Consider the following 21,683-nt stretch of genomic DNA (forward strand, 5'->3'; position numbering starts at 1 on the left):
TATGGCAATTAGCATCCGTATAGATGTAATTCTCGTGAAAGGTGAATAAGTGTCAAAATAATCAAAACCTTCACGTTGTCTGTAGCCTTTTACTACAAGCCTAGTCTTATACTTATCAATAGCACCATCTGCTTTCATTTTCATCCACTTACATTGTAGTGGCTTATTACCAAGAGGAAGGTCAACTAATTCCCAAATATGGTTTGACAAAATGGATTCAACTTCACTATTGATAGCTTCTTTCCAAAACGAGGCTTCTGACGATGTCACGGCTTCTTTGCATTCTTTAAGAGATACATTAAAAAGTCGGGTCCAAAAGACGTGGAAGTCCTTTGTCTTTTACTACGTCTAGGTTCATCCTCCATTGGATCACTTCTAGATATAGTATCTCGAGGACTCTTATTATTATCAATCGGCTCAAATACTATGTTATACGGAAATATATTTTCAAAGAACGAAGCGTCTCTTGATTCAATGATCGTATTAACATGTATATCTGGGATCTCTAACTTATGAACAAGAAAATGATATGCGTTGCTATTCTATGCATATCCAATAAAAAATTACAGTCAACAGTCTTTGGTCATATCTTAACCTTTTTAGGCTTAGGAACCGCAACCTTAGCCAAACACCCCTACACTTTGAGATAATTCAAGTTAGGCATTCTGCATTTCCATTTCTCATAGGGAGTTTGTTGTATCCTTTTGTGGGGTGCTCTATTTAAAATAAATTTTATTGTCAAGACAGCTTCCCTCCACAAATTCGTGGTAAACCGGAACCTGTTTAACAATGCATTCATTGTTTCCTTTAGGGATCGATTTTTCCTTTTCGCCACACCATTCAATTACGGTGTATAAGAGGCGGTAATTTGGTGAACGATACCAAATTCAGAATAAATTTCCTCAAAAGGAAATTCATATTTACCTTCTCTATCACTTCTTATTATTTTTATTTTCTTATTTAACTGATTTTCAACTTCACACTTATAAGTTCTAAAAGCATTCACAGCTTCATCTTTACTACTAAGTAAATAGAGATAGCAATACCTTGAACAGTCATCTATAAACGTGATAAAGTATTTCTTACCACCTCTAGAAGGTATTGCTTTCAAATCACAAATGTTTTTTTTTTATAACCGAGGTGTTCGCGCGACCGGTGAACTTGTGCTCAAACCAGCAGTGAAGCATGACTAGTTCTCGGGGGCAACCGCGGGACCCCACCACCACGGTGCCTAGGTAAGACACCGGCATCACGAAGTTTTGAACCCAGGACCTCTCGTGAAAGGAGCTGAGCGTAAACCAACATGACCACCGGTTGTATGTATTAAATCTAAAGGTTCCGTGACTTTATTATCTACAGAATGAAAAGGAGGCTTAGAAAACTTAGATTCAACACACACTTGGCACTTTTCACTTGGACAGTTAAACTCCGGCAATAGTCCCATACTCATTAATTCCTTTATTGACTTATAGTTAACATGTCCTAGTCTTGCATGCCATATAATAGGAGACTCAAGTACATAAGTAAAAGCAACTTTATTCATATCATATTTAGTTACAACAATCATTACATTCAACTTGAACAAACCATCACTTAGATAACCCTTTCCTACATACATCTCATTTTTGGAGAGTACGAACTTGTCGGATACAAACACCACTTAAAGCCATTTTTGCTAAGGAGAAATCCAGACACTAAATTCTTGCGAACATCTAGCACATGAAGAACATTGTTCAGTGTCACGATTTTTCCGGATGTCATCTTCCAAGCAATCTTTCCAACACCTTCAACTTTAGAGGTCGATGAATTACCCATATAGAGTTTTTCATCATCCCCCACGGTTGTGTAGGACGAGAACATCGATCTGTTTGCACAAATATGACGAATTGTTCCAGTATCAATCCACCACTCCTTGGGGTTTCCCATCATATTACACTCGGATATCATAGCGATCAGATTGATATCATCAACACCATTGGAAATCTCTTCCACCACATGTCCGGGTTTTCTGTCTTTTATTGGCTCTGTAGTCTTTGGCTCGATGTCCAGACTTTCCACAGTTAAAGCATTTGCCAACGAACTTCTTCAAGCCTTGGATAAATCCCTCCTCAGACTTACTAGGCATTTTCCTCTTCTTATTGGGTTTCGATCTTTCTTCAACAACATTAGCCCTTGAGACCTCCAGATTTCTGCCAACTTTCTTCTCGGAAGATCTATTATCTTCCTCTATCCTCAACTAAACAATCAAGTCTTCAAGTGACAACTCTTTTCTCTTGTGTTTGAGATAATTCTTAAAATCTCTCTAGGAAGGTGGCCATTTTTCAATAAAAGCAACCACTTGAAATGATTCACTTAGAGTCATTCCTTCAGCATGAATATCATGCATAATCACTTGAAGTTCTTGAACTTGACTTAAGATGGTCTTTGAATCGACCATCTTAAAGTCTAGAAATTTTTCGATAATGAATTTCTTCAATCCGGCATCTTTGATTTTGTATTTCTTGTCCAAACTATCCCATAACTCCTTAGCCGTTTTCAGCGGACTATAGACGTTATAGAGAGTATTGTTCGGACCGTTGAGGATATAGTTGCGACATAGGAAGTCAGAATGCTTCCATGCATCCATAGCAGCAACCTTTTCTTTATTTGTCTCTCTAACATCCAATTTAGGACCATCCTCATTGAGGAATCTTGCCAAGTTCAAGGTTGTAAGATAGAATAACATCTTTTGTTGCCATCTCTTGAAATCAGACCCAGTTGAACTTTTCCGGCTTTTCTCCATGATTTGGAATAGGAGCAATCGGAGTCGAAGTCGAAGCCATTTCTTTAGAAAAATAGAATTTAATAATGAAAACGACAAAAAACCAGAATACTAGTAATGATGTACAAGTAAATTGAATACTGGTGATCGCGCATAAGTAAATGTCTTGGCAAAGACCATTCAAAGTAATGTTGTCATCTCGGCACAAAACATGAAAAGTAATATTCTAATTACACCATGTGCATGGCAGCAATTAAACTAACCTATATTGAAAATAAAAGCATGTACATTGTGCTTAAACAAATGTGATAGAGGTGTGGAGGACTTTACGAACGACGTAACAAAGAAAATTTACAATGAGAACGTCGAGAACAAATTATATCGGACAACATGTGAGTATGTGAGCGACAACAATTCGGGAAAGACAACTACACGAAAGTTGTATTCAACACATAAGCCAAACCGAACACTTTCTTCAAATTGTAAGCGATATACGAAATGTACAACCACACGTAATACTCACAATGCTCAGTACAGATTCGGGTAACCATAAGAAACAAAATATTCATGATATTCACGAAAAGAAAAATACGTTTATCTCGAAAAACAACTCTTATAAATGTTACGATTGAAGTTCGAAAATGATCATTCGAACATCATAATAGAAAATCGATATACCATTGAACGAACGAAGAACAGATTGTGCACAACAAAATATTATACAAACTAAGCCCAAAAACAAGAAGCCCAAATTTGTCTTAAGATTATTGTAGGCTAAGTTCGTATAAACAGAAATAATATTGAAAGACTAACATTTAGCCAATGTAAAACGAGTATGCAGAAAGTTGATCCGAGCCCAATGAATGTCGTTGTGACCTTAAGACAAATTTGTCTCCTTAATTTCGTACCCGAGGATGTTGGACAATTGTCTCCCAGGATAGAACGGATCGCATTCCTCTAAAGCGGTACTTCCTCAAATGACTCCAACGAACGTAACTTTGCGGGATTATCGCACGGAATGTATGAAGGGAAAAAAAACTGGTATGCAAGTTCAGTAAAGACGTGTCCCGAAATGGCCTATTCGAGGACTATTTATCTTGGAAGAACGAAAAGCCACGAAGAGTCACGAAGCTTGAATTCGGGCGGTAATTTACATAACCGACCGATTCCTTACGAACAATTGCATTTGTTCGTTATTCTTTAAACGAATTTTTTTTTTCTTCCGAACAATCGCAACCGTTCATTCGCGGACAAATGTCTAGAAATTTTCAAACAATTCTGTTCCGCTATGTGTCCGTTCGGCAAAAAATAAAAGACCGATGGGCAAAAAATAAAAATAGAAAAAATGGAACATAAGAAGCCGAGGCCGAGCTGGTGGTGCACGCCTGTGACCCGACCTAGCTTTGCGTAGGTCCTCTCCCGTCCACAAAAATGGGGTGCCCCTTGGGGCCCAAACCCATTTGCAAAGTTCTACTAAATAAACTCATTTCTCATCTATCTCTTATCTTATGTGGGACTCCCACACTTCTCATTCACACTTAAAGGACTTGAGGGATAGCATCCCCAACACCACATTCCATAAACAAGAGCAATGAAATTGCTTGTTGTACGGCGGTCGCGGCTGGGTTCCTTAATCGTTAGTTGTGCGCGTACGAGTCCTGAACTTGCTCAGAATAATTGACCAAATGATGAAAATGTTTGTCCCTCGAGTACCTCTCGCGGAACTTGTTCCCTAATTAAATAGGGAAAAGATTATACTTCACGTCCCCAAAAAAGTCAATCTTGAAAGACGCAACAAACTAAATTGGAAATGGAAACCGCCCGTTTTGAAATTCAAAAGTGAATATACAAACGGAACTGAATGTTGTCTGTCTTGTTCGGTTTGTTCCGATCGGCACGAACGGAAGTTAGTGATTGGAAAGATCGTTCTCTTCTTCGTGAAAATGAGGTCTGCTACTCATTAGAATAATCAGTCGAAATTGTTGTTGATGTTACGACACTTTAAATAAATATGGATTCTCATGATTTTTCACGTTATATTAAATACTATTCATTTTCATTTTTTGTCAAAGGTAAGGACCAGATTTAGGGTGCGTATATTTTATGAAAAATTTATGATTTGAAAAATACTTTTCAAAAAAGAATTGCTTGTATCGGTTATATAAATGAAAAATATTTTCATCAACCATGAAAATAGTTAGGCATAAATTGTTGTCAATAATGAAATTATTTTCCGTAGACTAATATTTTTAAGTGATACAACCAGTCATTTTTTCAAGGGAAAAGTATTAAAAAAAAAGTCCTAAACTTATTGCACTTTTGCAAATTCAATCTTACACCATTTATATTTGTGCCAATTTAATTCTAAACATTTTTTTTTGTGTCAATTTAGTCCAAACCTCTTGCATTTGTACCAATTCGATCAATCCGGCAAGCATTGACTCGCCGCCGCTAACGTGGATGCCTGCTATTGTTGGGGCGAATAATATTTTAAATTATTTTTAATTTCTATTTTTTCCTTTTTCTTTTCTTTTTCTTGCCATTTTTTCCCTTCTTCTTCCTAAGGCGATGCTCACCCCCGCCGACCACCGGCGAGGGAAAGCCTCATCGACACAGGGGGAGGTTGGCTTCACCCGACCATGGCGAGGTGAGATCTTGCCCTCGCTGACCACATGGGAAGAAGGAGACCGTGGGACTAAGGCACTTTGTTGGTTTTTTCCCTTTGAGAAGTTGGTCTCGTGACGTCGGAGCGGAGTTTGTGTCACTTGATCCTTGTGTTTCAGTCCACTGTCCACACATGCACCAAAGTACCATCGAACGATCCCATTCGAAATCCACAAATGAAGACAGACTTCATTCTGTAAATCTTCACAGATGAAAAGAAAAAGAAATAAGCTGCAAAATCTTTGGTTGGAGTCAAGTGATGAAGAGTAACCTTCGCCAAAGCCAAACCGGGGCGAGGCCAACCTTGCCTAACGCCGGTGGGGGCGAGCCTCGCCTGATCTCGCCGCCCTCTTTCTAGTCGCCGGCGGCAACCGGCTTGAGGAAGAAGGGGAAAAAAAAGAGGAAAGAAAATGAAAAGGGAAAAAAGGAAAATATTAAAATATTAAATATTAAAAATTATCCACGTTAGCGCGGGCCGACATCCACATCGGTGTGGACTAGTCAATGAGGATCGGATGGACTGAATTAGCACAAATGCAAAAGGTTTAGAACTGAATAGATACAAATGCAAAAGGTTTAGGACTGAATTAACGAAATTAAAAGGTTTAGAACTGAATTGGCAAAAATGCAAAATTTTTAAGACTTTTTTGATAATTTTCCCCTTTTGGAAAAATATTTTTCAAATTTCACGATTTATGTGAAATAATGCTTAATGACTTTGAGGACTCATTTCTATTCGGATGTAGAAGATTTCTGAAGAGGTGCAATTTGATGAATATGTAAAAGAAATTTGATTCGTCGGGTTGGAGGAAAATTGAATTGGATTTCACATCCTCTTTTTCGAGGAGGAATATTAAGAACTCTACAATTCTACCCAAAAACCGTATAGGAAAATTTGATTCTCTATTCTGCAATTGAGCTTATTCAAGAACTAGAGACGCTAGCGATGACCGAGAGAAGAAAGTGAATTGGATTTCGATCCTACGAGCCCTACTTTCGTATGGGTGCACATATCAAGACTAGCTGATCTTTTGTAGTGCAGGAAAAGGAACTCGCTAGAGGAGCAAACGAAACCAATGCGGTCGCCAAGCTAAACCTTCAAGTTGGGGCCGGTTCGCGTGGCTCTCACTCTCATAAATCGGCCAACGGCATTGCCAACTTTGCTAGGGAAGCCGGCCATTGTCTGGACTGGACCTGTCAAACTCGGCGAAAGAAATTCGCGACAAAACGACCTGTCGGTATTTGCGTTACCTAGCAAGTGCTTCAAATGCCCCATATGAAATAGAACCCATTCGAGACCACACCTTAAGCACAAAGCAAAGCGACATCCGAGGACCACATGAAGTGAAAAGGAGATGGAAAAACAAGACAATAAGAGGGATGACACTGACAACAAACGACTGCAAATGAGAGTGAAAGTTGGGTCAACTTTTATGGTCTTTTTGTTTAGCAAAGGATGAGTGGTTTACAAATTTTTAAAAAATAATGGCTTATATCGCTTAAAATAAATAATCAATTAAATTTATTTTCATTAACGATAACAAATTTTGTCTAAACCTTTTTGTAAATGACGAAAATATTTTTTTTTCATTCATACGAGCGATCATTTTTAAGAAAATATTTTTCAAATCATCTCATTTTTCGCGAAATAAACGCACGACCATTTCTCCCAAGAATCTACGCATCACACAACTTGCCCAAGAAATAAATTGGAAAATAAAAATAGTATGGGAAGAAAGATTCGTACTGAATATATTGGAAGTGAAGTGACGGGGAGAATAACCAAAAAAATTCCTTAACCTATTATAATTACGTTATTTCAGTCCTAAACTTTTTTTCTTGCCAATTAAGTCATAACCATTTTATATTTATGTGGCATGGTCGATGTTAGTGTGGACATTTTTTAATAAGTTTTTTGAGTCTTTCATTAATTTTTTTCTTTTTTCTTTTCTTTTCTTTACCTTTTCTTTCTCTTTCTTTTTCTCTCTCTTTATTTTAATAGTTATTGTAATAGATTTAAAACCTTTTTGGTATTTTTTTCTGCAGCGATGTATTTGGAGATAACTATATCATCGACCTATTCTACACTGACGACGGACCTAACAACAGTTTTAAAACAGTCATGTATCTATTAAATAATTACTGGTAACAAAATGAGAACGATGGGCATGGCGTAATTAAATACTCATAGGATACATTTCTATCAGCCTATGCCAAACGAAGGTCTTCGTAATAATGGAAATCCGACAATTGGGACGAGACATTAGAAAGACAATTGAAGTCTAGGCCCACTAATTTACATTTTCTCAGAATCAATCTTAATAACTTCAAAATTATGTCTAAGACATTGCGCTGGTGTATCTAGTACTTGTTCATTTACAGTCACCTTCTTCCTCACAAAGAATTTGAAAATTTCCCCCATTTTCCACGTCACTTTCCGGCCGGTCTTTTTCTCCTCCTTCATCAAGTCTTGTTCGTGAGAATTTCAAGATGAAATGTCTGCGATAGAAACACCGCTTCATTTGAGACTCATCAATAATAGTTTGTTCTAATGTATGTCCGAAGTCGGCAAACGCCGCAATTAAACAATGCAGCATCAAACGTTCGAAGGTATGATCTCGACATGAACCGAACTCATTTTATCTCGGGAATTAGGATCGACCCTTCGACCGCGTCATGAGCTCGTACCCTCGGACTACTGTAGTACCATCGAAATCAATCATTTGTTGGAAAGGGCTATGAGGGCAAGCAAGCGAAATACTTGATTTATTTCCGATAATGATCGCGAGGTGCCAACTGAATCATCATTTTTTTCCGTAATTAGCGCAACAATACATTTGTCTGGTTGGCTAAACAAGAAGTTGGGTGTGCAAAAGGTTGTATCCTCGTCCGGCCAGAAGAATTATGGATCCTATGGGACCAACAAGGAACAAAATGGAATACTTCAGGACAACGAGACAACATGGGAAAAATGAACATGTGGACTAAAATGTCCAAAAAATACCTTTAGAAGGCCACCCCAATTTCATGTACATAGAGTAGAAAATGAACTAAAGTTGGAAAAAACACATTATATAGGATTCTACCCATGAATATATAAGTACGTTATGAGGGTTTTAGGTATTTTGTGGCAAAGAAAGTCCAATCACGAGAGCGGCATGATCAGCCAAAAATAACAGATTGAAAGCGAAACTCGCCCTTTTAATAACATCACTACGCGGTGCTTATAGAAGGATCAATCGAAGGAGCTGTGGTTAGTTCACCTGGACCCATCGGGGATAACACGAGCGACGTATAAGGAAAGTTTTGCAGAAGGCATATAAAGAAGCATCTGTGCAAGCTGCTTAAGGAAGGAGAAGAAGAAGAACAAGATGGCTTCATGGTCTCTCTATTTCCTCGTCGAGATCTTGCGTTGTGCCTCTCTCCTCTGTCTTTTGTGCCTTGACGATATGGCCTGTGTCGTTTATGGAGCTCAGGAGATCACCCTCCCAGTCACCTCTCTTTTCCCTTCTCCCATTTGCAAAGCTTCTACTTCCAACGGTTACTCTCTCTCTCTCTACCAAATAGTTTTGTGCATGTATGTCTTTGTTAAGAAACTATTTCGATGCAAACATAGTGTCTAGTCCGGAAAAATTCGATTTTATGGCCAACAAAACTTGGATTCAAACATTAATATATTGCTATTTGCATTATGGTAGAGACCCGAATGAATAACCAGTACTCTTAACACCAGAAATTTTGATGATTTGTTCTTAAGGAGTGCCCGAGATTGAGCCAACCATTCATGTGGCAAGACATGATTTCCTCCAATTGCTTGGGCCCAAAATGGACTCTTGTCCTTTTAGTCTCCTCGCATGTTTTGTTTTTTTCGTTTATTGGGTAAGTGGTGGCCATGCCGCGTTTGCATATGCCGAGATTCTGTTTGTTTCGTTAAAAATATAATTTTGAAGAATATTTTTTTATATGTGATCATTTATATTGCTTATACGAATGAATGGACAAAAAATATTTTCATCGCTGACGAAAATATTTAGGTGTATGTTGCTATTTATAATGAAAGTTTTTTCATTGACTAATTATTTTAAACTAGAAAAAATTATCCAAAAAGACCTAAACCTATTGCACGTTTGTTAATCAATCTTAAATCTTTTAATTGTGCCAATTAAGTCTTAAACCTTTTCATGTTTTGCCAATTGAATCCTTTCGGTCAATTTTAATTGAAAATCCATAGACGCCGGCTATCTTATGTGACACGGCCCGTGCTGAAGTTAATAATTTTTACTATTTTTCTTTTTTTTTTTTTTTCTCTTTTCCTTCTATTAATTTTTTTCCTTGGGCTAGCAAGGGCAACCCTCACCCTCGCCTACACTGGCACGAGCATTCCTTGACCGAGGCCAGCGAGGGTGGCCCCTTCCCGAGGTGGTCCTAGGAAATAGGGAAAAAGGAAAAACAAAATAAGAAAAAGAATAAAAAAAAGGAAAAAGAAAAGAAAGTACAAAAACCAATAGATTTTTTAAAATATCATAAAAAATTATCCATATCAACGTCAACCGTGCCATGTAAAGCTTTCATTGTCCACGTCAATGATTTTTTGCTAAAATTGGTTGGATGGACTCAATTGGCAAAACATGAAAAGGTTTAGGATTTAATTGGGAAAATTAAAAGGTTTAGTACTAAATGGCAAAAGTGAAATGAGTTTAAGATATTTTGGATAATTTTTTCTTTTGATGTATAGAAGCCATCATTTTCAGGAAAAATATTTTTAAAATCATTCATTTTTCGTGAAATAAAAATGGACTTAAAGACCTAACTAGCTCATTCGAGTCTGCAGAAAGTCCACTTGTACCAAAACCGTACCAACTTACTTTGGTGCAATTGAATAATCAATTTCCATTCAAGCTGACTTTGCTTAACCTGAATCTGATTTGTGTGTAGCCCATTCAACTACAGTTGACGACTTCGACAGAAAAAAAAAAAAGAAACTACAGATGACAACACATTTTTTTAACATGGTGTATGTCCAACAGTAGGTCTATTTCGAGTCTACAGAATAAATACAATGAAAGTCCTAAAACTTATTATGAAAATGCAATTGAATCCTAAAACTTTCACAAAGCGTAATCAAATCTCAAAACTTATCAAGTTTGTTCAATCAAATCCAAAAATTTGTTAACATTTTTTTATTTATCAAATTGGACAAGTTTAATAGAAGGACACGATTGCACTAACCTCACAAGTTTTAGGATTTGATTGCATTTTTTTTTTTTGAAAATTTTAATACTCAATTGCACTTTTATAACAAGTTTTATAACTTGATTGTATTTTTTATTACAGGTTTTAAGACTTATAGTATACTTATGCCTAAGTCTAACATAAAGTTCTTTCATTAAAAGGGTTGTGTGCAGCCATTGAAGGGTAAAAGTAGCCCCAGCCGTTTGAAATTACAAGATGCTTCCTTTTTTAAAAGCTGCACGGTGTCCCATTATCTATGCTGATCTTTAATGTCTGTTAATTGCTCCAAAACCTTTCACGTTAATCGAATTTCCATTCTATATGCAGCGAACTCAACTTTGAAGTTGGTTCACAAGAACAGTCCATGCTCTCCCCTTTTCAATGGCGAACCCGTGAACCACACCCAACTTTTGCTTGAAGACATTGCGAGAGTGAAGTGGATTCGATCCAAAATCTCTGGAGCCAGTGCAGCTAACAGCTTGAAAGACTCGGCCGTCAGCATCACGGCCAAGTACGGTGCTGGCGGCGGCAGCTATTTGGCGACGATAGGCCTCGGCACACCAAAGAAGGACTTGACCCTTTTATTTGACACCGGAAGTGCCCTCACGTGGACCCAGTGCGAGCCATGTGCTGTGTCTTGCTATAGCCAAGCCGAGCCAATCTTCGACCCCTCTCAGTCCTCCTCCTACGCCAACATCTCTTGCTCTGCTCCATCTTGCACTCAGCTTCCTTCTGGCACTGGTAAATAACAAGACCACACTTTTAACTCAAGGCTCCAATTGAAACTATACATATTCAACTAAGAAGAAACCTCTTAGGACTTTTTCCCCGTTAGAAGAAATTCATCTTGTTTTTAATTTTATGATGCTCCACGGTGTGCAGCTCGACCATCTCGCTGCAGCGGTTCGACATGTGTTTACGCGACAGGGTATGGTGACCAAGAGTCCTTTACCGTTGGCTTCTTTGCAACAGAGACACTGACCTTATCATCAACCGACGCGATCACCAGTTTCGAGTTTGGGTGCGGTCAGAACAACGGAGGGCGATTCAAGGGATTTGCAGGATTGTTCGGGCTTGCTCGAGACTGGATTTCATTCTTAGAACAAAGTGCCACCAAATACGGACGATATTTCTCATATTGCCTCCCTCCATCGACGAGCTCCACGGGGTACTTAACCTTCGGCATGGGCAGTATGACATCCGCCTCAGCCAGCTTCACACCAATATCAATGGTCTCGCAGAGTTCACTCTTCTACGGCATTGACATAACAGGAATCAGTGTTGGAGGTAAACCGCTTTCTATACCATCAACCGTGTTCTCAAATGTCGGCTCTGTCATTGACTCGGGAACCACAGTCACGCAATTGCCCCCGACTGCGTACAGCGCCCTGCGCTCAGCCTTCCGACAGGCAATGTCAAACTACCGGATGTCGGCTCCGGCTTCTCCCTTCGACACTTGCTATGACTTGAGCGGGTCCACCATGGTCACTGTCCCAGTGATCACATTCTCCTTCAGGGGACCCATTGACGTCCAGTTGGATCCTAGCGGTGTGTTGTTTCCCGTAACTCAATCGCAAATGTGCCTAGCATTTTCATCGACCGGCGACGAGACTGCTTTCGGCATCTACGGGAACATACAACAAAGGTCATTTGAGGTGGTGTACGACGTACCTGGAGGGCGGATTGGTTTCCGCGCAAAAGGTTGTTCCTAACTTCCTAGACATTGTCCTAGAGCTTCCAAGTCAAAAGGGGGCAAAGCAATTTGCTTGTTTGGTGCACTTCAATAAATTCCAAGACGCTTGAATCAAGGCGAGTAATGTGTAACATTCTGTACTCTAAAAACTACGCTCGACACTGATGAATAGTTCTCTTCCATTTCTATAGAACAAGTGGGGCAGATTGATAGATGCACATCCCAATGAGAATTGCAATTTGCTAACTATAGAAGGGAGAAAGTTTTGCTAACAACAGTGACGAGTGTCAGTTTACTAGATAAAATGACATATCATCTCCATTGAATCGTGGATAAATGACGAATAAGCACCACAATTCAAAAACCAATGATTTGATGTAGCATATCGAGATTTCTTAAAGAATCTTCCCAAATTCAAGGTTAGTCCATAATATGCAACATGATCGAAAATCAGACTAGAGTTGCCACTAATCAAATTAGGAAAACCCGGGTCGATCGGACAATTAAAGCCTAAGGCAGTGTTGAGGGACGTCAAACTACCTAAGTTCACTTGTGCACTTGTTAAGGAACCGGTCAAAATGAAACCTTGATATCCTAAGTCCCGGCGTTGGACAAATTAGCATCCATGATGCTACCTTTCGTTCACTACTAATGTCAAAACATTCACTTGAGTGTCATAACTTTCAAAACGTTCACTTAAGTGTCATAATTTTAAAAAATCGTTCACTTGAGTGCCACGTCAGAGCAAAATCGTTCACTTGAGTGTTACATCAACTTTTTTGGCGTGCCACGTTAGCTTTCCGGCCTTGTCACTTCGGTTTTCCGGCGAGCCATCTCAGCTTTTCGACAAGCCACGTCGGTTTTTCTGTTGCCACGTCAATTTTTCCAGCGTCCATGTCAATATGGCACTCAAGTAAGCGATTTTTGAAAGTTATGGTACTTAAGTAAACGTTTTGAAAGTTATGGCACTCAAGTGAACGCCGTATAAAAGTTATGACACTTCTAGTGTATTTTTCCCTAAATCACTCATAAAATATGCCCTAAATATGCTCGCCAGAAACTTTTTCCGTGTTGTTTTGTTACTAATGACGCCATTTTCACTTGTTATAGTTGTGACTCCATTCGTGTGTGAAAGTGTGAATGGAAATGAGATGTCAATTTATACGACTTACATTAAATGAATTAGGATGTACTTTGGAAAAGATATACACTTCAAATGCAACATGTAAACTCTAAATTCAAACGAGCCAAATTCCATATAAAAAAAAAAAAAACCATAACTTTAAGTCTTGTCCCAATTAGGTATAAAATGCCTATTATATAGGTTATTACCAAGTAGCTGAAGAAAAGAATTTTCTAAGGAAAGGAATTCTTCTTCATCTTCATTGCAATAACTTAACAGCGATACATATACAAACTTAACCTAAACTTCCTCCTACAAATATGGTAACAAGATATTCACAAATAACAAAACGATTCCTTCAATATGGTGCTAATCTATTCCTAAAATACACCAATTAGCTAATTGACAGCTCACACCAACACTCCCCCTCAAGTGGGTGAAAAAATGTCTTTGATACCCAACTTGACAAGTGAGCTTTTGAAGTCTCTCCCGGATACTGCTTTAGTTAGCATGTACGCTAGTTGATCACTTGATCTGATGAACGGGATTTGAATGACCCCTTCTTCCAGCTTCTCTTTGTTGAAATTACGATCAATCTCCACATGTTTAGTTCGGTCATGTTGCACAGGATTTTCAGAGATACTTATAGCTGCCTTATTGTCACAAAAAAGTCTCATTCCTGTTCTTGGAGGGTAACCTAGTTCGGTCATCAACCTTTTTAACCAAAGCGGTTCACATATCCCTTTTGTAACTCCTCCGAACTCAGCTTCTGCGCTTGAAAGGGACACGACTTTTTGCTTCTTGCTTCTCCATGTAACAAGATTTCCTCCCACCAAAGTAAGATAACCAGAAGTTGACCGCCTATCGGTAACATTTCCTGCCCAATCTGCATCACTATACCCTTCTACGTCCAGGTGACCATGTTTTCTGAAAAACAAACCTTTTCCCGGGGTTGCCTTCAAATATCGCAAGATTCGAACAATCACATCCATGTGATTCTTTTTTGGAGCGTGCATGAATTGACTTACCACACCGACAGCGTATGCAATGTCGGGCCCGGTATGAGATAAATAGATTAGTCTTCCTACAAGACGTTGGTATCGATCTCGATCTGCATGAGTTTGATCCGGACTGTTGTAAAGCTTATGATTTCGTATTATCGGAGTATCAGCTGGTTTGCACTCCAGCATTCCAACTTCGGAGAGAAGATCTAGCACGTACTTCCGTTGAGACAAGAAAATTCCTTCTTCCGATCTTGCTACTTCAATCCCTAGGAAATATTTTAACTCTCCAAGATTCTTCATTTCAAAGTCACTATTCGGTCTAGACATGAGTTTCGTACTTTCCACATGATCATTGCCTGTAATGATGATATCGTCAACATATATAATGAGAAGAGTTACCTTCTCATTTCGCCGTCTTAGAAATAAGGTATGATCGGCATTACTCTGCTCATATCCATACTTCTTCATAGTGAAACAAAATCTTCCAAACCATGCACGGGGGGATTGTTTCAATCCATAGAGTGACCGTTCCAATCTGCACACAACATTTGGGCTGCCATCACACCTATATCCAGGTGGGATTGTCATGTAAATTTCTTCTTCCAAATTTCCATGAAGAAATGCGTTTTTTACATCAAGCTGATGTAAGGGCCAATTTAAATTAGCTGCTAAAGACAAAGTAACTCTCACAGTGTTTAATTTTGCTACTGGAGAGAATGTTTCTTTATAATCAACTCCATATGTCTGTGTATACCCCTTTGCCACGAGTCGTGCCTTATATCTCTCAACGGACCCATCCGACTTATACTTTATCGTGAAAACCCACTTGCAACCCTTTGCCTTTTTCCCCGTTGGAAGAGTTACTAGTCTCCAAGTTCCATTCTTTTCTAAAGCTTCCATCTCCTCCTTCATGGCTGCTATCCATTTAGGATCCTTCATAGCATCCTCCACTCTCTTGGGAACAGGCTCATTTGAGACATTGGCAATAAAAGCTTTGTATGTTTCTGATAATCTTCTTGTTGACACATAGTTGGCTATAGGATACTTGGATCTTCGATTTTTGACTTCGGGAGAGTATCTATCGGGTGCCCTCCCCCTGTTATGCCTATCGGGAAGGACATATGTATTGCAAGTATTTAAATTATCACAGAGTGGAGAAGAAATGGGTACCTCGGGATCATTCGCGGGAGCTTGGTCGGATACTAAAGAGGGAGATGGATGGATAGAAGTTTGTTCAACAGCGGGATTATGGTCTTTTCCCGAATCAACTTGTTCTCAAACCTCCCGAAATTCTGCTTGAACCCCACCATTGCTTGATTCTGTACGTTCGTTAATTGCAAGGTGCGGTACTTCCACCGTTGGTCGTGCTAGTATATTGCTCTCCATTGTAGGCTGCGGTATTGATTCTGGGATGTTTACATGCAGCAATGGTATATTGGAAATATCCCACCAATTTTTATCCAGCTCTTCTCCCTCGGTACTAATACTCAATTGTGATGCTGGATAAAAGAGCTCAGATTCAATAAAAGTAACATCAAGTGTGACATGGATCTTCTTGGTGCTAGGGTTGTAACATCGGTATCCTTTCCGGTTTGATCCGTATCCAATAAACACGCACCTTTCTGCACATGGATCCAGTTTGGTCCGTTGATTTTTATGCAAGTGAATAAGAGCCACATATCCAAAAACTTTCGGAGGTAGAGTCAAAATACCAGGAAGCTCCACATGGTCGGCAAGGCTTTGCAATGGAGTTCGGAAATTTAACACCCGCGAGTGCATTCGGTTCATTAGATACACTGAAGTTACTACAGCAGAATCCCAAAACCTCTTCGGAACACCTGCTGTAGTAACTCCGGTGTATCTAATGAACCGAATGCCCTCGCGGGTGTTAATTTCCGAACTCCATTGCAAAGCCTTGCCGATCATGTGAGCTTGTGTTTTGACTCTGCCTCGAAAGTTTTGATGTGTGGCTCTTATTCACTTGCATAAAAATCAACGGACAAACTGATCCATGTGCGGAAAGGTGAGTGTTTATTGATACGATCAAACCGAAAGATACGATGTTACAACTTCCAAGACCAAGAAGATCCATGTCACACTTGATGTTACTTTTATTGAATTTGAGCTCTTTTATCCAGCATCACAATTGAGTATTAGTACCGAGGGAGAAGAGCTGGATAAAAGAGCTTCAATTCAATAAAAGTAACATCAAGTGTGACATGGATCTTCTTGGTGCTGGGGTTGTAACATCGGTATCCTTTCTGGTTTGATCCGTATCCAATAAACACTCACCTTTCTGCACATGGATCCAGTTTGGTCCGTTGATTTTTATGCAAGTGAATAAGAGCCACACATCCAAAAACTTTCGGAGGTAGAGTCAAAACACCGGGAAGCTCCACATGGTCGGCAAGGCTTTGCAATGGAGTTCGGAAATTTAACACCCGCGAGGGCATTCGGTTCATTAGATACACTGAAGTTACTACAGCAGAATCCCAAAACCTCTTCGGAACATGACTCCCTATGAGAAGAGCTCTTGCGGTCTCAAGAATATGTCGATTCTTTCGCTCGGCTACTCCATTCTGTTGTGGTGTTTGAGCACAAGAGGTTTCATGAATGATTCCATGCCGATAAAAATACGCATCAAGCTTGTTGTTCACATATTCCCCCCCATTATCCGTTCGAAGTACTTGAATCTTTCCATCAAACTGTGTTTTAATCATTACATGGAATTTTTCAAGTATAGCAATAACCTCATCCTTGTGTTTCATTAGATATAGCCAAGTCATCCTAGTGCAATCGTCCACAAATGTGACAAACCATCTAAAACCAGAAACTGTAGAGATTGGAGACGGCCCCCACACATCAGAATGAATCAAAGCAAATGGTTTTGTTCTTTTATTGATACTAGGAGGAAAACTAACACGGTGACTCTTTGCTTGAATACAAGTTTCACATGTGAATAATGACTTTGAAAAATGACGAAATAATTCAGGAAATAAAATCTTCAAGTACCCAAAAGAAGGATGCCCAAGTCGACGGTGCCATAACCAAACCAAACGTCTTTCTCTGTCAAGATTACCCCGAGTATGTAAAACATGACCTGACTTCGACCCAAAATCATCTAAGAAATATAATCCATCCCTCTTAGTACCACGTCCAATAATCTCCTTCGTGCGAATGTCCTGGAAAAGACACAAATCGGGATACATCAGAACACAACATTGTAGATCTTTGGTAAGTTGTCCTACGGACAATAACTTATTTGATAAAGAAGGCACTAGCAATGTATTTGAAAGAGACACAGATTTAGAGAGTGCAACATCTCCCGCTCCGGTTACACCGGAACCGTGACCATTTGCATTTGTAATCCAATCCCGCATTGGAGAAGTTGTTGTTGCAAGATCTTGAGAGTCAAAGGTCATGTGATCGGTCGCCCCGGAGTCAATAATCCATCCAGCATTCTTATCCAAGTGAGAGACAGAAAGAGCACAACCCGAATTACCTTCGGCGTCTTCAATTGATTTTTGATCCGGTACTAATGAAAAACCAGTACCTCCGGAGACTAAAGCCGCTTGAGCACTTCCTTTTCCCGCCTCTTTTCCCGCCTTCTTCTTTTTATGTAATTCTTCCCACCACTAAGGATACCCGTGGAGTTTAAAACAAGTATCCTTCATGTGTCGTGAATTCCCACGGTGAGAACACCCTCCAGAGATAGCGATCGATTGTTGTGCACCCCCTTTTTGCCGAATATCTCGATTCGGTGTTCCTCTTGTTGTCAAACGGAATCGAGAGTCTACCCCCTCACATCGAGAGATCATAGCCCCACCCGGGTTTCCATGTTCTCCGGATGAGAGCATCACCATTTGTCGAACATCCTCCCGTCTCACTCGAGCATATGCTTGCTCTACAGTGGGGAATGGTTGCATTTGTAGTACATCGGCTCTAACCTTGTCGAGTCGATCATCCGATCCATCAAGGAAGAGATATACTCGATCTTCTTGAACTGTAGAGTTATATCTCGCAATATCATCAGCACACGTCATGGGGTTTAGTCTGCGAAAATCAATCTCTCTCCAGAGAGCCCGAAGATTGTTATAGAAGGTTTCAATTGGTCCTCCATTCTGCTTCAATCGCGACACTTGCCGCTTCAAATCATATACTTGGGACGTATCGGTCCCATCAAAATAGGTTGTTGCCACCGACTCCCATACTTCTTTTGCCGTTGGGAATCTTATAAAATTTCCGATCAACGCGGGTTCCATTGAGTTTATGAGCCAACCTTTCACGGTGGCATCTTCAGTTTTCCACTTCCGGAAAGCAGGGTCAGTCTGGGCAGGTTGTGGAATGTCACCGATCAAGTATCCCAATTTGTCTTTGCCGGAGACGTACATCTCAACAACTTGGGACCACAAGCCATAATTCATGCCGTTGAACTTAATGGCGATCGTAGGGGCAGAATTTTCTGTCGATGATGGTGGACTTTGTTGTGCTGCAAGTTGCTTCATCGCAGCCGTAAGACTTTCAAGGATCGCTGTGTCCGTCGATCCTTCACTGGATTGTGTTGTTGCTATTTCCTTTCCTTCCATGGCGTATAGCAGCGAGACCGCCGTAGTCGATAATTGACGTACGGTACCCCAAGGATCAAACCCTAGGGCTCTGATACCATGAAGAAAAGAATTTTCTAAGGGAAGGAATTCTTCTTCATCTTCATTACAATAACTTAACAGCGATACATATACAAACTTAACCTAAACTTCCTCCTACAAATATGGTTACAAGATATTCACAAATAACAAAACGATTCCTTCAATATGGTGCTAATCTATTCCTAAAATACACCAATTAGCCAATTGACAGCTCACGCCAATAGTAGCTTCCTATCGGACACCATACCGCACAACTTCAAACAAAACTAAATAGGTACACCTCACAAGAATAAAACATTTTTTTAAAAGTAAAATGTAAAAAGTTTCCAAGTGCAAGCCGACATAAAAATTTGTGAGAAATTGAGAACAAGAAAGCATGGACAGATCGATAACGCGTCCAGCCCCAAGCCCACCCAAGCCATGCCCGGCCCCCGCCGTCGGCCTCTCTGGCCGCCAGCCCTTTGGAGTCGAAGAAGTTGTGCATGGCTCACAAGCTCGGCTTCTTCCAAGCGGTGCCATCGTGGACACCTACGGTGGCACCACCGGCAACCACAGCCTAGCGGTCGCCACTATGGGCGACCACGGCACCATGGTCACAACTCTCAAGTAACCATCATGCGGTAGTGGCCGGAGCCTCTTCCTTTCTCACCGTCGTAGATCTAGATTTGAGACCGCGAGCAACGCGGGTGGTTGAAGTCCTTAGGCGACCACCACTGTGGTGGTCGGCATCATCAATGGTGGCCACCGTGGTGGTGGTGTTCGCCATTGTGGCTGCTTTGGTAGATTTAGGATTTCTTTTTGCCCTTTCTCAGCTTTGGCACCGAACGTGATAATAAAATATCACTTTTTAATTTGAAAAAGGAGTTTAATCATCATTCATTTCCTTGTCGCCTTAAACGGTTTTTGATTCGAATGATTAATTAGATACGCACAAGCGTATATATCGGTCTAGCTTTACCCGCCTTGAAGACCCGGCTCGCTCATTTGCCTTCATGTAGATTCCTAGAGAATCATGGTATCTTGTACACAAAAAGGAATGTTTGGCAAATTCCTATCATGTCCCACAAGTGATAATCTCATTTGCATTCCTCAAAATTACCTCCGAACTACGGTTAAAGATTTTTATTTTTTTTGTTTGGGTCCTTTTTGTCTGCTTCAGCCTTCAATCTCCGAAAAGAAAAATGGAGAATAAAATCGGCTACTCAAGTTTTTTGATAATGGTTTTTGGGTTACTCGACAAGTACATAAACTTCGTAACAAAGCTAATCAAGGTTCGGGTTATTTTAGAACCATTTATGCCTAAGTACTTAAGTAGACAATGAAAATGTTTTTCGTTCGAATTTCATTTGTTTCTAATCATTTCGTTAGAATTAGTTTCTTCTATACATTTTATCTGAGGGACAAATGCAACTGAAAATCTTGGATCCAATTTTGTCATTTTTTAATAAGGGAATTTTGACAAGTGAACAATACTCGGATTAGGATTTAATCGATGGCCGACTTTAAAAATAAAATCAACTCATGCAATTTTTAGTCAAAGGGAGCCCAACAAATTTAACTTCAACACAATTTAGGCATTCTAAGGAAATTTGGAAAATAACGGGCGATCGCGAGAACCTGAGTCAACCTAGTTTGACCACGGTTGATCTGGTCCAATTAAGCCCAAGAACTTTACGGCCGAAGCAAAGCCCAGCCCATTTGGCCCATCAAGGGAACCGGCCACACCTATCAAATATTGAGTAGTCCTCTTGAACCGGCCACACCTAATTGCCACCTTATTGAGTAATCCTATTTTTTCACCAAAAAAAAAAAGTAATCCTCTTTCGAACACAAAAAAAAAAAGGATTAATCCTCTTAATTAATCAAGTAATCCTCTTAGGCTCCATTTGTTTTGCGTAAAATAACTTTTAGGAAAATGTTTTTCCAATTTTCCGGCATGTGGTTGGCAAAAAAATAACCTAGTCTAGAAAAACATTTTTCACCAATGAAAAAATCCCTTTAAAAGTGAGAAAAATATTTTCATTTTTTTGTGAGGAGAAAAATATTTTTCTCATATTTCCTTCCTCCTCTCTCTCTCACATTTCCTTTCTTTATTATTATTTTTTACTTTCTATTCATTTTTATTTAAAAAAAATCAAAAAATGTATTTTTTCTCTTTATATTTTTAAAAATTTTATGTTCTTCTTTTTTCATTTTTCATTTTCTCCTTCTTCCTCCTTTCTCCCCTGCCGCTACTTCCTCCTTCCTCCGCCAACCACAAACCTCGGCGACTTCTGATAGCCCGGTGATCGGTCATCACGCGGGCCAACGATCCCCGAGCTTGCCGACCTTAGGCGAGCTCAAGCTCACCTGCTATTGGCAACCGGCCAAAACAAGAAGGAAAACAATAATAATAATAATAATAATAATAATAATAATAAACAAGAAAAAAGAAAAGAATAAATAATTAAAATTTTGAATTTTTGTAAAATAAAAAATAAAAAAATGAAAAGATAAAAAAAAATTATTAAAAGGAGTTTGTGGAGGACAATCAAATTTGATTTTCTATATCGAACGTTGA

General features: G+C 39.5%; 1 protein-coding gene across 1 annotated transcript; it reads left to right on the forward strand.

Annotated features, from left to right (window-relative positions):
* Positions 1-8,780: 8,780 nt before the first annotated feature.
* On the forward strand, positions 8,781-12,504 carry LOC125314719 (aspartyl protease family protein At5g10770-like). Its single transcript, XM_048277651.1, has 3 exons — positions 8,781-8,965; positions 10,985-11,398; positions 11,540-12,504. Exons 1-3 carry the CDS (start codon positions 8,797-8,799, stop codon positions 12,367-12,369), a joined length of 1,413 nt encoding a protein of 470 aa, XP_048133608.1. The 5' UTR covers positions 8,781-8,796; the 3' UTR covers positions 12,370-12,504.
* Positions 12,505-21,683: the final 9,179 nt, after the last annotated feature.

This window comes from Rhodamnia argentea, chromosome 4 (genome assembly GCF_020921035.1).
Source record: "Rhodamnia argentea isolate NSW1041297 chromosome 4, ASM2092103v1, whole genome shotgun sequence".
Classification (NCBI taxonomy): Eukaryota; Viridiplantae; Streptophyta; class Magnoliopsida; order Myrtales; family Myrtaceae; genus Rhodamnia; species Rhodamnia argentea.

Coding starts and splice junctions, on each gene's coding strand:
- LOC125314719 (XM_048277651.1), top strand. CDS start 8,797: ATGGCTTCATGGTCTCTCTATTTCCTCGTCGAGATCTTGCGTTGTGCC. Junction 8,966..10,984: donor CAAAGCTTCTACTTCCAACG/GTTACTCTCTCT, acceptor TTCTATATGCAG/CGAACTCAACTTTGAAGTTG. Junction 11,399..11,539: donor TCAGCTTCCTTCTGGCACTG/GTAAATAACAAG, acceptor CACGGTGTGCAG/CTCGACCATCTCGCTGCAGC.